Source organism: Dendropsophus ebraccatus, chromosome 3 (assembly GCF_027789765.1).
Source record: "Dendropsophus ebraccatus isolate aDenEbr1 chromosome 3, aDenEbr1.pat, whole genome shotgun sequence".
Classification (NCBI taxonomy): domain Eukaryota; kingdom Metazoa; phylum Chordata; class Amphibia; order Anura; family Hylidae; genus Dendropsophus; species Dendropsophus ebraccatus.
Window position 1 is genome coordinate 142,918,592 of NC_091456.1, and position 18,140 is coordinate 142,936,731.

The 18,140-nt window shown below is 48.9% G+C and overlaps 1 protein-coding gene across 5 annotated transcripts in view; it reads left to right on the plus strand.

The window, feature by feature from the left end:
- Window positions 1–329: 329 nt before the first annotated feature.
- The window catches only part of GTF2H2 (general transcription factor IIH subunit 2), a 39,038-nt gene continuing 21,227 nt past the window's right edge, over window positions 330–18,140 (plus strand). The window contains exons 1-3 of one of the 5 annotated variants that reach the window (XM_069962847.1): window positions 330–442; window positions 14,227–14,307; window positions 14,396–14,473. In XM_069962847.1, coding sequence (XP_069818948.1) covers window positions 402–442; window positions 14,227–14,307; window positions 14,396–14,473 — 200 coding nt within the window. In that variant the 5' untranslated portion in view covers window positions 330–401. Of the gene's footprint in view, window positions 443–12,350; window positions 12,411–12,475; window positions 12,561–12,598; window positions 12,621–14,226; window positions 14,308–14,395; window positions 14,474–18,140 lie in introns of those variants that run through there. The other 4 variants (XM_069962850.1, XM_069962848.1, XM_069962849.1 and 1 more) reach the window with 4 other exon arrangements.

Here is an 18,140-nt window from a genome sequence, read left to right on the forward strand (position 1 = left end):
TTATCTGCCGTGATGGTAAAAATAATAAACAGCCAATGCTTTCCCCCGACCTCCTGCTCGAGTCTCTGGGTACCCGCTCACTGATGGTTACCAATACACTATACATTGGTATCATGTATAGTGTAGAGACCCCTGTGTTGTATTGTTGTGCTATTTATGGCATTTTATATAATTTATGGTGTGCTGCTCATTAGCTGGAGCTGCTGCACAGTACATTGTATGTATGCTAAAAGTAACTGGTTGTTAATAAAGCTACTTCAGTTAAAAAAAAAAAAAAAAAAGTATTTGTCCAATCACAGAATGTTATGTGGTGTCTAGTGAGGCTGTAAACAAGTCTGGTGGCGGCTTGTTGTATCTGGGGGGCAATTTTCTGCCCATTTTTTCTTTTAGAGAGATGCCCGATGGACGGCACAGCTCCCCAGTACATCCCAGACATCTACTGGTAAGTATTACTGGTACACACCACACAGCACAGCAGAGAGGGACACTGATCATGGGGGGAGACTGGTCATGTTAGGGGGTGCAGTCTTACAGAAGAAATGGCATTTGTTGCCCATAGCAACTAATCACAGCGTTCAAATTTTCATTAGGTCTGGTAAAAATGAAAGCTGAGTTGTGATTGGTTGCTATTGGAAACAAAGGGCGCCGGGAGGGTCTCCATTAAGGAGCTGGGAAGGGCACCGGGAGGGTCTGCGTTAGGGGGCTTAAGCAAACCTGGGCTGGGATGGTTGCCGGGAGGGGCCGAGTTAGAACATATAGGGGAGATTTATCAAGCAGTCTTACAGTAGCAATGGCCTTTGTTGCCCATAGCAACCAATCACAGCTTAGCTTTTAAGTTTTCATGAGGTCTGGTAAAATGAAAGCTGAGTTGTGATTGGTTGCTATTGGAAACAAAGGGTGCCGTTAGGGTCTGCATTAAGGAGCTAAGGCGGGCCTGAGCTAGGAAGGGCACTGGGAGGGCCTGCATTAGGGAGCTGGGGGCGGGCCTGAGCTGGGAAGGGCACTGGGCTGGTCTGCATTAGGGGGCTTAAGCAGGCCTGGGCTGGGATGGGAGGGTCTGCGTTAGGAGGCTGGGACGGGTGCTGGGAGGGTCGGTGTTAGGGGGCTGGGGTGGGCCTGGGTTGGAGAGGGGGCCTTGAGGGTCTGCCTTAGGAAACTTGGGAGGGCCTGAGCTGGGAAGGGCGTCAGGAGGGTCTGTGTTAGGGGGCTTAAGCAGGCCTGGGCTGGGAAGGGTGCTGGAAGGGTCTGCATTAGGAGGCTGGAACGGGCCTGGGCTGGGAAGGGAAGGGAGCTGGGAGGGTCTTTGTTAGGGTGCTGGAGTGGGCCTGGGCTGTGAAGGGTGCTGGGAGGGTCCATGTTAGGGGGCTGGGGCGAGCCTGGGCTGAGTAGGGCGCCGGGAGTGTGCACTTTAGGGGGCTGGGCCTGGCCTGGCCTTGAAAGGGCGCTTCAGGGTTCCACATTATAGCAAAAGACAGGTAAATTAAGGATTGGGATGAGAAATCGGGTTAGGGTGGAGGGGCTCCCTCATGGTGCCTTCACCTTGACGTGGTGAGGGAGCTTGCGTGCCTTGGTGATCCAATGAGCTAAGCTGGCGGGAGTAAGACTCCTGGCGGGGTCACCCGTGCCAGACAGGTCAATGGGAAGAGGCCAGACTAAGCAAGGCACCCGGAAGAAAGGGCTGGTATCCTAGAAATTTAAAAGAATTAAAAAAACAATTCACATATATTATTGACAATACATCTAGTAATCTCACTACACATATCAGTACAAACTTTGGTTCTACAGCTTCTTAAAGCAGAAGTCCGGCGAAAATTTTAATTGAAGTATTGTATTGTCCACCAAAAGTTATACAAATGACCAATATACACTTGTTACGGGAGGATGATGACAGAGTGATGCTCAGTGTCCCTCCAGTGCCCTGTGTCCCTCAGTGTCCCCCTGCCATCATCCTCTCCAGCAGCCACAGCCGCACAGCTCTGGGAGTTGGGTCGTAACATCACCATGTTATCCAGGAAGTAAAGCCTTGATGCAGTAGTAAGTGCAGGGAAAAAAGCACTTTATAAGCATTTCCCGTAATAAGTGTATATTGGTGATTTGTATAACTTTTGGGGGACAATACAATACAATACAATACAAATTTTCACCGGACTTCTTCTTTAAAATTCAAAGCGAATCTTTATGGAGTATTACAAAAAATAAAAATCATACATCTAAAAACAGGCCAATGCGTAGCAGGGTTTCACCCCTTAGTCAGTCACCAGGACATGCAACATACATTGTTATTCTCATCTGCTTTCTTTGTTCTTGACTGACTTACCTTGGCAAGCAGAAGCTGACAGGACCCCTGCACAGGGCCATATTTACCACTAGGCACCCGTGGTCTGGTGCCTAGGGCGACGCCCTTCGCGAGGCAACACCTGCAGGGAACAATTTTTTTATTATTTTATTTTATTGCCTGTTGGATGTTGGCCCGGGGTGCAGCTTCCGGCACAGACAGCCTGTAACACACAGGCCGGAAGCTCACAGCTGCGGCCCCGCGAAGCCTGAACTTCTCTCCTGCTTGGTGACGCCCTTGTGATGTCATCGCGGCGCCGCCGAGCATGAGAGAAGTTCGGGCACTGCGGGGCTGCAGCTGTGAGCTTCCGGCCTGTGTGTTACAGGCTGTCTGTGCCGGAAGCTTACCCCGGCCCCAAAGCTGCACTTGGGAGGCCTGACAAACCTGCCTCTGCCCCAGCCCCCCCGGCTACTCACCCTGCCCCCTATCCGCTCCTTCTTCTCCTACGTTCCCCCTTCCCCCCCGGCCCCTCCATCTGCCCCCCCCCCCAGATGTTCCCCCTGCCCCCCCACCTTTTCTCCCTGCCCCACCCCATCTTTTCTCCCTGCCCCCTGCAGCTGCTCACCCTGCCCCCCAGCTGCTCACCCTGCCCCCCAGCTTCTTCCTTTGTTCCCCAGCTTCTCCCCCTGTCACCCCAGCTGCTCCCCCTGCCTCTGTCACCCCAGCTGCTCCCCCTGTCACCCCAGCTGCTCCCCCTGCCCCCCAGCTTCTCCCCTTCACCCCATCTGCTCCCCTGCCCCCCAACTGCTCCCCCTGCCCCCCCCCCCCGGCTGCACCCCCTGCCCCCAGCTTCTCCCGGTCACCCCAGCTGCTTCCCCTGCCGCTGTCACCCCAGCTCCTTCCCTGCCACCCCAGCTGTTCCCCCTGCCGCTGTCACCCCAGCTCCCCCCCGCCCTCCATCTTCTCTCTGCCCCCCAGCTGCTTCCTCTGCCCCTCATCTCCCCCTGCCCCCATCTTCTTTTTTCTCATTCTTATGGACTATTGTCTAAAATCCTCTACTCTGGGTCCACTCAGACCATACTCAGCTCCCTTCCTCCCTCCCTTTGTGGTCTTAGGACAGGTGATCTCCTCTCTGGGGGCCGGGTTATCTGTCTATTGACTTGGTAACCCGGCCCTGAGGAGACATTATCTGCGTCATCTCCATGCACCTGGGCTGCTTCCATAGACTTACATGTGTCCCTGAGCCTAGGTTTTTGTAATATGAAAAGTTATTTCTCTGCTTGCTGTCAGTGAATGCAGGCATACAGTACAGACCAAAAGTTTGGACACACCTTCTCATTCAAAGAGTTTTCTGTATTTTCATGACTATGAAAATTGTAGATTCACACTGAAGGCATCAAAACTATGAATTAAAGAGAACCAATCATGGACGAAAGTTTAAAAAAATGTATTCCCTAATTAGATGCAAATCATAATTTTATTGACATTTGCAAATATAATTCATTATTTTTATTGCCACGTTTTTGAATTATTCCCTTTTTACTTTCCTGTCTCGAGCCGGCTCTTTTCAAAAGAGCCGGCGCGAGACAGGAAACTCCCGTCATGCAGAGTGGCAGGAAAGGTTCCCATGATCCTTTGCCTGCCGCTCCGTTAATACACAGTGATCTCGCGCTATACAGCGCAAGATCGCTGTGTATTATCTAAAGTCCCTCTTCTCTAATCTATTTATGAAGATACAGACTGCCTCTGCAGTCTGTATCTTATACTTTACCTAATCCTCTTTTTCGGTGCAGCAAGGCCGGCGCCGCCATCTTGATTACGTCACTTGCGTTCCAGCGGTGGAACGCAAGGCCTGTAATCAAGATGGCGGCGCCCGACCTTGCGGCACTGAAGCAGAGGATAGGTAAAGTATAAAGCTACAGACTGCAAATGCAGTCTGTATCCTCATGAAGTCTATCTATGAAGATACAGACTGCAAATGCAGTCTGTATCTTTATACTTTACCAGATCCTCTGTTCCCTGGCTGTTCCGGCGGCGCCGCCATCTTGATGACGTCACGCTGGAACGCAAGTGACGTCATCAAGATGGCGGCGCCCACCGGAACAGCCAGGGAACAGAGGATCAGGTAAAGTATAAAGATACAGACTGCAAATGCAGTCTGTATCTTCATGAATAGACTTAGGAAGAGATGTACTTTCATAATAGGGACAGTTATATTTAGGTGATTGGTTCTCTTTAACACATGTGGAATTATATTCTTAACAAAAAAGTGGGAAACAACTGCAAATATGTCTTATATTCTAGGTTCCTCAAATTAGCCACCTTTTGCTTTGATAACCGCTTTGCACTCTTGGCATTCTCTTGATGAGCTTCAAGCGGTAGTCACTGGAAATAGTCTTCCAACAGTCTAGAAGGAGTTCCCAGAGAGGCTTAGCACTTGTTGGCCCTTTTGCCTTCCCTCTGCGGTCCAGCTCACCCAAACCATCTCGTAGCACCCCATCATTCCCCTTCTTGGTCAAATAGCCCTTACACAGCCTGGAGGTGTGTTTGGGGTCATTGTCCTGTTGAAAAATAAATGATTGTCCACAGTGGCGTAGCCACCGTGGTCGCGGGGGTCGCCGCCCCCGATCAATCACTCTTGTGACCGCAAGCATTGTTTTGCTTGCGGTCACAAGAGTCTGGCTCCGTCTTTCCCGCGGCTGCCGGGGGTGTCGCGTCTTACCTCCGGCAGCGCGCGCATCCCAGAACTCCCTGCGCGCCTTGGGCCCTGACTTCCGGTTTCCGGCGCGCAGGGAGTTCTGGGATGCGCGCGCTGCCGGGGATAAGACGCGACACCCCCGGCAGCCGCGCAGCAGCCGGGGACAGACCAGGAGGAGAGAGGATCAACGTGGGAGCGCGATGTCAGGTGAGTTAAGTTTTGTTTTTTTTTCAGCCTGTACGGGTGGGGGGAAAGGAGGGGGGCATCTATGAGGGTGGGGGGAAAGGAGGGGGCCATCTATGAGGGTGGGGGGAAAGGAGGGGGCCATCTATGAGGGTGGGGGGAAAGGAGGGGGCCATCTATGAGGGTGGGGGGAAAGGAGGGGGGCATCTATGAGGGTGGGGGGAAAGGAGGGGGCCATCTATGAGGGTGGGGGGAAAGGAGGGGGCCATCTATGAGGGTGGGGGGAAAGGAGGGGGGCATCTATGAGGGTGGGGGGAAAGGAGGGGGGCATCTATGAGGGTGGGGGGAAAGGAGGGGGCCATCTATGAGGGTGGGGGGAAAGGAGGGGGGCATCTATGAGGGTGGGGGGAAAGGAGGGGGCCATCTATGAGGGTGGGGGGAAGGAGGGGGCCATCTATGAGGGTGGGGGGAAGGAGGGGGCCATCTATGAGGGTGGGGGGAAGGAGGGGGCCATCTATGAGGGTGGGGGGAAGGAGGGGGCCATCTATGAGGGTGGGGGGAAGGAGGGGGCCATCTATGAGGGTGGGGGGAAGGAGGGGGCCATCTATGAGGGTGGGGGGAAAGAGGGGGCCATCTATGAGGGTGGGGGGAAAGAGGAGGCCATCTATGAGGGTGGGGGGAAAGAGGAGCAATCTATGAGGGTGGGGGGAAAGAGGGGCCATCTATGAGGGTGGGGGGAAAGAGGGGCCATCTATGAGGGTGGGGGGAAAGAGGGGGGCCATCTATGAGGGTGGGGGGGGGGGGAAGGGGGCCATCTATGAGGGTGGGGGGGGGGAAGGGGACCATCTATAAGGGAGGGAGGAAGGGGACCATCTATAAAGGGGGGGAAAGGGGACCATCTATAAGGGAGGGGGGGGGAAGGGGACCATCTATAAAAAGGGGGGAAAGGGGACCATCTATAAGGGAGGGGGGGAAGGGGACCATCTATAAGGGAGGGGGGGAAGGGGACCATCTATAAGGGAGGGGGGGGGAAGGGGACCATCTATAAGGGAGGGGGGGGGGGAAGGGGACCATCTGTAAGGGAGGGGGGGGGAAGGGGACCATTTATAAGGGAGGGGGGGGGGAAGGGGACCATCTATAAGGGAGGGGGGGGGGAAGGGGACCATCTATAAGGGAGGGTGGGGGGAGAGGGGGCCATCTATAAGGGAGGGTGGGGGGAGAGGAGACCATCCATAAGGGAGGGTGAGGAGAGAGGGGGCCATCTATAAGGGAGGGGGTATAGGGGGCCATCTATAAGGGAGGGGGTAGAGGGGGCCATCTATAAGGGAGGGGGCCATCTATTTGGGGGGGCAACATAGGGGGAGAGGGAATACACAGAGGGGGGCATATATTATTAGGAGGTCACAGAGTCAGGGCTACCCACTAAATGAGGGTGTAAAGGGGACAGTACAGATGTGCAGTGTGTAGAGAGATGGAGATGGTGTCAGAGTGTGGAGCCTAATATGTCTGTCTGGCAGATTCTGTGGATTTGTGGCTCGGAGAAGTTCTCATAACGGCCCAGGGCAGATGGAGAAGAAGATGAAAAGGGAAGAACTCCGATCAGAAAAGACGTCTCCTGTGAGTCACCTGATATAACTGCACAGTAATGTATATGGTGTACAGGACCTGTGTGGAGCTGGGGCCACCTCTATATGACTGGATGAGGTGATTTAGTGTACTGGATTTGGTCAGTAACAATATGGTGGTGATGGTAGTGGTTGTGGTGTGGCGGTAATGTTTCCTCCCTATATACTGGTATTACTGGTAATATTGGTCTCAGTATACAGGATTTGGTCGGTAACAGTATGGCGGTAATAGGTAATATCTGTCTTGGTGTGTGTGTGTGTATATATATATATATATATATATATATATATACATACAGTGGTACCTTGGTTTAAGAGTAACTTCGTTTAAGAGCGTTTTGGTTTAACTTGGACTTGGTTTAAGAACATTGCTTTGGTTTAAGAACTTCCTGTATTGGGTGGGAGCGCGAGTGGAGAAGGGGCATGGCCTGCATAGCGGGGTCTACAGCACTGTACTCTAAACACCTTCCAAATCATAGCAGATCCCCTTCAGGCTGGGGCTTACATCAGGGGACAGGACTGTGTGGGGGGGTAATCTCTCCATAGCTGTAACCCCTCTCTCCCCGGACAGAGAGTGCTGCATGTATGTGCCCACATCTGTCCTGCTCATTCCTTCATGCTCCCTGCAGTCTCTGTCAGCCCTTGTGTTTCCCATCCTCTCCATTACTGTACAGTACAGAATAATAAATATATTTGGGGTGCGGAACCAATTGTCTGCATTTACATGATTTCTTATAGGAAAATTTGCTTTGGTTTAAGAGTGGATTTGGATTACAAGCACGGTCCTGGAACGAATTATGCTCATAATCCAAGGCACCACTGTGTGTGTATATATATATATATATATACACACACACACACACACACACACACACACACACACACACACACACAACAATAGCATCACTTGGTCGTGAAAGGAGGGGGGGGGGGGCCCAAGTTGGCCTCTCGCACCAGGGCCCAGGAGACATTAGCTACGCCCCTGATTGTCCAACTAAACGCAAACTGGATGGAATAGCATGCAGCTGCAAGATGCTGTGGTAGCCATGCTGGTTCAGTATGCCTTCAATTTTGAATAAATCCCCAACAATGTCACCAGCAAAGCACCCCCACACCATCACACCTCCTCCTCCATGCTTCACAGTGGGAACCAGGCATGTAGAGTCCATCCGTTCACCTTTTCTGCGTCGCACAAAGACACAGTAGTTGGAACCAAAGATCTCACATTTGGACTCATCAGACCAAAGCACAGATTTCCACTGGTCTAATGTCCATTCCTTGTGTTCTTTAGCCCAAACAAGTCTTTTCTGCTTGTTGCCTGTCCTTTAACAGTGGTTTACTAGCGGCTATTTTACCATGAAGGCTGCTGCAGAGTCTCCTCTTACCAGTTGTTGTAGAGATGTGTCTGCTGATAGAACTCTGTGTGGCATTGACCTGGTCTCTAATCTGAGCTGCTGGTAACCTGCGATTTCTGAGGATGGTGACTCGGACGAACGTATCCTCCGTAGCTGAGATGACTCTTGCTCTTCCTTTCCTAAGGCCGTCCTTATGTCAGCCAGTTTATTTGTAGCGCTTGATGGTTTTTGCAACTGCACTTGTGGACACTTTCAAAGTTTTCCCAATTTTTCGGACTGACTAACCTTTATTTGTTAAAGTAATGATGGCCACTCGTTTTTCTTAGCTGCTTTTTTCTTGCCATAATACAAATTCTAATAGTCTATTCAGTAGAACTATCAGCTGTGTATCCACCTGACTTCTCCACAACACAACTGATGGTCCCAACCCCATTTATAAAGCAAGAAATCCCACTTAATACACCTGACAGGGCACACCTGTGAAGTGACATCCATTTCTGGTGACTACCGCTTGAAGTTCATCAAGAGAATGCCAAGAGTGTGCAAAGCAGTAATGACAGCAAAAGGTGGCCTCTTTGAAGAACCTAGAATATAAGACATATTGTCAGTTGTTTCACACTTTTTTTGTTAAGTATATAATTCCACATGTGTTAATTCATAGTTTTGATGCCTTTAGTGTGAATCTCCAATTTTCATAGTCATAAAAATACAGAAAACTCTTTGAATAAGAAGGTGTGTCCAAATTTTTGGTCTGTACTGTATGTACCCATGGCCGCCATCAGGAATTTCGGGGCCCCATACAACCAAAGTGTCTGGGCCCCCCACATTAATAAAAAAAAATAATTGTGTGTTCGACCCACGCCTTGCTGGGAGGTATAATTTGGTTCAGATCAATTCTAGAGAACTGGGCAATGCCCCGTCTTGGGTTATTGAATTTCGAGGGTCTATGCAGAGCAAGATAAAGACACCTTTGCTGCACAAACAGGATCTCCTAGAAAGCGTTCTCACCGCCATGTATTTGCTATTACTGGCTTGGGTGAGCTAAACTAGTCTGCCTGGGGGGGTTGTGTGATTTGTATATGTTCACCAATATCCCCCCCCCGGGTATGCTCACTAACATAGAATATGTTGATAAGGCTAATATAAGGAGGCTGTTCCATGTTAGTGAGCATATACAAATCCCACACCCCCCCAGGCAGACTAGTTTAGCTCACCCAAGACAGTGATAGCGAATACATGGCGGTGAGAACGCTTTCTAGGAGATCCTGTTTGTGCAGCAAAAGTGTCTTTATCCTGCTCTGCATAGACCCTCGAAATTCAATAATCCCAGACGGGGCATTGCCTAGCACTCAACAGCATTCTGAATACAGGGGAACCCCTACTCCACTGCCTGAAATATACTGTGTGTGAACCCAGCCTCATACTGGATAGCTTGATTTGCAGCAAATGATTATAAAGGTAAAGGAAAAAAACCTTCTTGGTCTTATATCCCTTATTTATATATTTTATAAGTTAATATATGTAGACTATAATCTTTGCTCATGGCACCATATATAATTTTGAGGACAAAAACAGGAAAATGCTGATTATGGCTATGAGCGCACACAGTATATTTCAGGCAGTGTTGTGGTCCTCATATTGCAACCTCAACCAGGAGTGGATTAAAAACACAGAAAGGCTCTGTTCACACAATGGTGAAATTGAGTGGATGGCCGTCATATAACGGTAAGTAACTGCCATTATTTCAATACAACAGACGCTGTTTTAAAATAACAGCAAATATTTGCCACTAAATGGCGGACATCCACTCAATTTCAACATTGTGTGGACAGAGCCTTTCTATGTTTTCAATCCACTCCTGGTTTTTGTTGCAATATGAGGACCATAATACTGACTGAAATATACTGTGTGTGAACCCAGCCTATAACTCATAGCTTGTTATTTCCTATCCTATGGCAGGAACTGTGCCTGCAACGTATGTGACAGATCCCAGCTCTGTATTAAAGTGCTGACACCAAAGAAGGGGGCTAGTACTATTAATATTTCCTGCAAGAAGCAATAAAAAAGTGTAATAAAAGAATGCTAAAACAGTACACTGCTATACATTTATATTAGGAATGCTGTTTGTTTCCATAATTGTTTGTCCTGAGTGCTCAGAGTCCTCATTATTCAGGAGGATATTTCCCATCAGCTGCAAAGAACGATGTAAGTGATACATCATTGTGTTTAGCTTCTTTGTCACTAGTTTATAGTACCCTCAAATAGGGCACAATAAACCTACTGACATAGTCTATTTAAAGGGGTTATCCAGCACTACAAAAACATGGCCACTTTCCCCCTCTCGTCTCCAGTTCAGGTGTGGTTTGCAATTAAGCTTCATTTACTTCAATGGAACCCCACCCAATCTTGAGGCAAGAGAGGGGGAAAAGTGGCCATGTTTTTGTAGGGCTGGATAACCCCTTTAAAGCCAATGGACCACCAGATACATTGCGTGGGTTTTCTACATGAACAGACCGGTGAAAGCTATTCCCAAGCACCAACCTGCCTCAGAGCACTGGGGGAAGGCCCGCCGGCCCCCACTGTGACGATCTTCCCTGTGTGAGGGGGTTTTGTCACAATGGGGGGCTGGCGGGCCTGCCTCCAGTGCTTTGTGCTTAGGAATAGAATGGCGCCATGTGCAGGAAAAGTCAGCGGTTCAAAGAAAGGACTGCTGCACCGACATCCCCATGCTGGTCTGTTAATGTAAAGAACCCAAAGCGATGTACCTAGTGGTACATTCGCTTTTAAGGGTACCGGCGACATACTCTCTTTAGTTCACCATGAAGACACGCACCTGATGCTGTGGGATCGGGTTGCCATGGCAATGTCCCACTCTCAACCAGTTCTGTGCCTGAGCTCTATTGTAATTATAAAGCTTCAAAAAGACCTAAAATGTAACTTTTAATAATCTCGCAATAAAATATATAATCAATAATCAATATAATAAAAAAAATGTAACCAGACAAATACAGAAATGATGAACTAGGAAGACGTATTTCTTACCGCTCAACGGTGTCTGATGAGTCGGAATATGCTGGAGTGGCTGCGGACCATTCAAATCTGGATCCCCCGACAGGCAGCTGAAGTCTTCTGGTAGATGTAAAGGTGGAAGACACAATAGGGTGCACACTGTATGGGAGATAGGACAGCCAGTCCCTGACACTATCCTATTACACCCTATTCGTTCTGTCCCTCCAGACAGAGGGGACGGCATACGCGTGGCTGGCACCATATATGCAGCTTCTACCCTTCCGCTATCTTTATTTATGGCACAATAACATCTGCTAGATCCCCTGATGATTCCCCTATGGGAGATGAAATGCATTGGGACACAGCCACACGTATTAGGGTCTAACTAGGGACCCTAGGAGTGAGTGTGGCGGAGTCGCCCTTATTAGGGCGGGAGCTCTGTCTGGAGGGACAGAACAAATAGGGTGTAATAGGATTGTGTCAGGGACTGGCTGTCTTATCTCCCTTACAGGGTGCACCCTATTGTGTCTTCTACCTATATATCTATCAGAAGACTTCAGCCGCCTGCCGGGGGATCCATTCAAGATAAACGACAACCCCTGTGATTTGAATGGTCCGCAGCCACGCCAACATATTCCGACTCATCAGTCACCGTTGAGCGGTAAGAAATACGTCTTCCTAGTTCATCATTTCTGTATTTGTCTGGTTATATATTTTTTTATTATATTGATTATTGATTATATTTTTTTTTTTGCCAGATTATTAAAAGTTACATTTTAGGTCTTTTTTTTTTTATACTCTACCTCGGTGAATTTTGTGACTATATAGTGAGAGTATATTGTGGTATTGTTTTTGGATTAGTAATTATAAAGCTTGTGCACAGAACTGCCCCAACCTGCTTCCCTAAGGTGAGCTGTGTAGCCCTATGGAAGGTCTAAAGACCACACTGGATATACAGGTTCTTTTAATTATCAAGGATTTCTACAGAATTTGTAGAATTTTTCTGGCATATCCCATGAGACTTTATTATCTGACATGAGATGAGGACAATTCGTGCTACTAACACTCTAGTAGCTCATTGTTCCTCTATGGGCCCTGCAGCAAAACTACAATTCCCATCATGCCCGGACAGCCTTTGGCTGTCCGGGCGTGATGGGAACTGTAGTTTTGCATCAGCTAGCGAGCCGAAGCTTTGGGAACGCTCTTCTCCTTCATGGCCATGATGATTTTCTGGTTGATAAATGACCCTACTTGATCGTTCAATGGTAATTTTTCGGCGGAAACTAGAAAACAAAACCGAGCGCTGAAGCCGGAACTTGTGTTCTGCGCTGTTGTTTCCGGGGGGAGTATTGTTTGGTTACACGCACGTGGAAGTGACAGGCTCGCGGAGGTAGTGCCGGGTGTCTGTGTGTGAGGTATGGACAGGACTGGGGGGTCTATAGGAAGCCGGGCCGGTGTGTAGACAGTGGTGTGAGGTGGGAGACTGCTCATATTACTTATCTAGTTAGCGTAGCGTGATGACCTCATTACAGTGTGACGTCATGAGTATTACCGTAGTCATGATTGATTGAATGAATAAACATTAAACTGAATGTACAATCTATGTGCTGTTAGTATTGAATACATATTTGGGCAGAGTAGGAAGGTGATGCCATGTACAATCTGATATCAAGGGGTTGTCCATATAATTAGGGAAGTGGCAGAACTACAACTCCCAGTATGCTCAGACAGCCTTTCAGAACAGCTGGGGATAGGAAATATTAGATGAAGACATCTAGGTGTAGAGCAGGAGTGTCAATCTCAGGCCCTCCAGCTGTTGCACAACTACAATTCCCAACATGTCTGGACAGCCAAAGCTTTGGCTGTCCAGACATGATGGGAATTGTAGTTTATTTCTTCAATTCAATGCCCTTGTAGGGAGTTTCTGAGTTAAAGGAGAAGTCTGGCTAAAAATTTGTACTAAATTATTGTATTACCCCTAAAGTTATACCAATCACCAATATAGACTTATTACGGGAAATGCTTATAAAGTGCTTTTTTTCCCTGCACTTACTACTGCATCAAGGCTTCACTTCCTGGATAACATGGTGATGTCACTTTCTGGATAAAATGGTGATGTCATGACCCGACTCCCAGAGCTGTGCGGGCTGTGGCTGCTGGAGAGGATGATGGCAGGGGGACACTGAGGGACACTGACCATCCCTCTGCCATCATCCTCTCCAGCAGCCACCGCCCGCACAGCTCTGGGAGTCGGGTCGTGACATCACCATTTTATCCAGGAAGTGAAGCCTTGATGCAGTAGGAAACACAGGAAAAAAAGCACTTTATAAGCATTTCCCTTAATAAGTGTATATTGGTGATTTGTATAACTTTTGGGGACAATACAATACTTAAATATACATTTTTAGCCAGACTTCTCCTTTAAAATGATCAGTTACAGTTGTTTCAGATTGCGGAGGGATTCAGCCAACGGGAGTCCTGTGATCACCAGAAGGCCCAGAGTCTGTATATAAATTGAGTGGCAAGTTGCCTATTCATGCTGCTACTCCATTTATTCTCTATGGGAGCGGCTGAAGGTGGCCAAGTGATGTCCCAGGTGGCAGAAAACAAATTCTTTCAAATCAACTGGTACCAGAGATTTGTAATTTACTGTCCTGCAGGAAGTGGTGTATTCTTTCCAGTCTGGCACTGAGTTCTCTGCTGCCATCTCTATCCATGTCAGGAACTGTCCAGATGTTTCTATGGGGATTTGCTTTTGCCATGGTCAGTTCCTAACATGGATAGAGGGTGGCAGCAGAGAGCACTGTGTCAGACTGGAAAGAATACACAATTTCCTGCAATACATACAGCAGGTGATAAGTACTGGAAGGCTTTAGATTGTTTAATAAAGGTAAATTACAAATCTCTGGCAAATTCTAGCACCAATTTATTTGAAGAAAAATGTTTTCGCTGGAGTACCACCTTAAATACAGTGAGACTGTCATAATATATGGTTATAATGTTGAGGTTGCGACCTCCCTTTGCACTTCTTTTAAATATGTGGGAAAATACTAAAGCTCGGATATTATTCTCTTTTTGAAGCCAGCAGTATTTTCTAGGCTCCAAGATGGATGAAGAACCAGAAAGAACCAAGCGATGGGAAGGTGGCTACGAGAGAACTTGGTAAGACATTTACAGAATGTGTATTGTTTTATTTTATCACTTTTTTTTATTTTTTATAATTGAGTCATTTATCTATTGTCTATTTAAGGGAGGTGTTAAAAGAAGATGAATCCGGATCACTAAAGGCTACAATTGATGAGATTCTTTTCAAGGATAAAAGGAAAAGGTAATGGTTGATTTCACAGCAAGTGAACGTGTCACATAGGTCGTGATGCTCATCAGTGTAATCAAGATCCACTTTTACAAGACCCGGTTGAGAGTATGCTAATAACCTTTAACTAATCACGAGAGAGTAGATATGGCCGCTGCTTGGCATTCTTACCGCTCCCTCCAAATCCGGCATGATTGTATGAATTAAAGCGTAGCTGTCATTTTTTTTTTTTTTTTGCAGAAAACAGTAGTATAGGCGATTGTAGGAAACTCTATGATAGGTTTTATTAGGCAAAAAGCCTCTTTCTGTACTCTAAAAGCAATTTCCCAGCCTCCCCCCTCACTTCTTATCTGTGCATTATCAGGCAAAGCCGTCTTTATTACAGAGAAGCCAGTGAAGATGGGTTCTGCTGCGTCCATTATATCCTATAGAGGGGGGAGGGCCGAGGGAGAAGAGGGGACAGGAAGGTCACCTGTTTGCAGACTGTCTGGGAACCTAAAATGCTGGATTCTGGGGTCACAAAGGTCAGTGCTTATCTAGAAACTTGCTGAGAGAAGATTGCAGGTTGTGTTGTGCTGTGCAGGACTGTTCCGTGCTCACTCACTCTTCTCAGCCCCTCCCCTCTCTATAGCCACATAATGGACACAGAAATCCTGCCTCTTCTGAAGTGAGGGGGGAGCTAGGAAAACAGTTTTTTCAGTCCAGAAGGAAACTCTTTTGGTAAATAAAACCTATTTCAGAGTTTCTTAAAATCGCTTGTACTATAGATTTTTATTGTTTTGAGAAAAATGACCCTGAAATGTCAGTTACGCTTTAACCCCTTAGTGACCGCCGATACGGCTTTCTACGGCGGTCACTAATGGTCCTTATTCTGCTGCCATCAGCTTTTTACGGCGATGGCAGAGAATAAGGCTGCGGGGCCGGGACGGCCCCCACCCCATCCCCCCGGCTACCGGAGGTAGCTGAGGGGTTGGGGCAGTGTGTGGGGTCCGTCCCGCCCCCCCCCCCCTTACCGACGATCGCCGCTATTAACGTTATAGCGGCGACCGTCGGTAAAGGAGATTACCGGTGCCGCCGCCGCCTTTCATCTCCCCCCGCCGTGAATCTACGGCGGGGGGAGATGAAAAAAGTGTCCCCCAGACCTCAGATCAGCCCCCCCTAGTGCCCCAATAACTAACCCCCCTCCCCCGGCGGCCATCATTTCCAAGATGGCCGCCGCCATCGCTGTGAACCGACATTAGTCGGTTCACAGCGATGTAAAAGTTAAAATGAATGAAAGCCCCATGCTCTCCGCCACCGGAGGTAGCGGAGAGCATGGGGCAGTCATCGGGGACCCCCCTGTTTGGTCCCGGTACAAGCGATCAGCGGTATATACTATATACCGCTGATCGCTTGTTCCATGTGCATCCAGGCACTTTTTATCCCCTGTCACCATGAATGATTGGTGACAGGGGATAAAAAGTGATGTCCCCCCACCCCCCCAAGTCGCCCCCCACCCCCCCGTCCCCCAGTCACCCCCCCTTCCCCATATACTCACCGGATCCACGGAGCTCCTTCCTCCTCGACGTCCTGGCTGGTTATGAAGTGCGCATGCGCTTCACAACCAGCCAACTCTGAAAATTTAAAGTGACAGAGACCAATTTGGTCTCTGTCACTGAACTATGATTACTGAGATAGAAAATATCACAGTAATCATAGTAATACAGTGAAAATGAATGTATAAAGTACAAAAAGTGACAAACATACAAAAAAATAAAACACACACTTTTTATTATAGTAATAATTGCAGTTTACTCCCAAATTACCCCTAACCCCTCCCCAGATTACCCGTAACCACCGCACGTTGCCCGTAACCACCGCACGTTGCCCGTAACCACCGCACGTTGCCCGTAACCACCGCACGTTGCCCGTAACCACCGCACGTTGCCCGTAACCACCACAAATTGCCAGTGACCCCCTCCCGATTGCCCGTAACCACCCCAAATTACATGTACCCACCCCAGATTACCTATAAGCACTTCAGTTTATCAGTAACAATCCCAGATTGTCTGTAACCCTTCCAGGTTGCACATAACCCCCCAGGTTCCCCGTAATCATGCCAGATTACATGTAACCCCCCCCCAGATTGCACGTAACCACCGCGTGTTGCCTCTGACCACGCCACGATGCCTCTGACCACGCCACGATGCCTCTGACCACCGCACGTCGCCTCTGACCACCGCACGTCGCCTCTGACCACCGCACGTCGCCTCTGACCACCGCACGTCGCCTCTGACCACCGCACGTCGCCTCTGACCACCGCACGTCGCCTCTGACCACCGCACGTCGCCTCTGACCACCGCACGTCGCCTCTGACCACCGCACGTCGCCTCTGACCACCTCCAGATTGCGGTGCCCATGCCAGATAACAGGTATCCACCCCAGATTGCCCATAAGAACTTCAGTTTATCCGTAACCACCCCACATTGCCCGTAACCACCCCAGATTGTCAGTAAGCACTGCAGGTTGCCCGTAACCACCCCACGTTGCCCGTAACCACCCCAGATTGTCTGTAAGCACTGCAGGTTGCCCGTAACCACCCCACGTTGCCCGTATCCACCCCAGATTGTCTGTAAGCACTGCAGGTTGCCCGTAACCACCCCACGTTTCCTGTAACCATCCCAGATTGTCTGTAAGCACAGCAGATTGCCTGTAACCAGCCCACGTTGCCTGTAACCAGCCCACGTTGCCTGTAACCAGCCCACGTTGCCTGTAACCAGCCCACGTTGCCTGTAACCAGCCCACGTTGCCTGTAACCAGCCCACGTTGCCTGTAACCAGCCCACGTTGCCTGTAACCAGCCCACGTTGCCTGTAACCAGCCCACGTTGCCTGTAACCAGCCCACGTTGCCTGTAACCAGCCCACGTTGCCTGTAACCAGCCCACGTTGCCTGTAACCACCCCACTTTGCCGTAACCACAGCAGGTTGCCCGTGACCACCACACGTTGCCCATAACCACCCCTCGTTGCCTGTAACCACCCCAGGTTGCCATAACCACAGCAGGTTGCCCGTGACCACCCCATGTTGTCCGTAACCACCCCAGATTACCTGTAACCACCTCAGGTTGCCCATAACCACCCCTGGTTGCCCGTAACCACCCCACATTACCTGTAATCTCATTTTTTTTTATTTTATTTTAGTAACTGCGCTATTCTAATAACCATTACTAGCTGCAATTTTGCTCCTGTAAATTGGCGCTCCTTCCCTTCTGAGCCCTGCTGTGTGCCCATACAGTGGTTTATGCCCACATATGGGGTACCGTTGTACTCAGGAGAACCTGCGTTACAGATTTTGGGGTACGTTTTCTCTCCTGTTCCTCGTCAAATTGAGAAATTTCAAACTAAAGGAACATATTATTGGAAAAATTAGAGTTTTTCATTTTTACTGGCCAATTTTGAATACTTTCCTCTAATACCTGTGGGGTAAAAATGGTCACCACACCCCAAGATGAATTCTTTGAGGGGTGCACTTTCCAAAATGGGGTGACTTTTGGGGGGAATCTATTCTGCTGACACTACAGGGGCTCTGCAAACGCACCTGGTGCTCAGAAACTTCTGCAGCAAAATCTGCACTGAAAATGCTAATTGGCGCTCCTTCCCTTCTGAGCCCGGCTGTGTGCCCATGCAGTGGTTTATGCCCACAT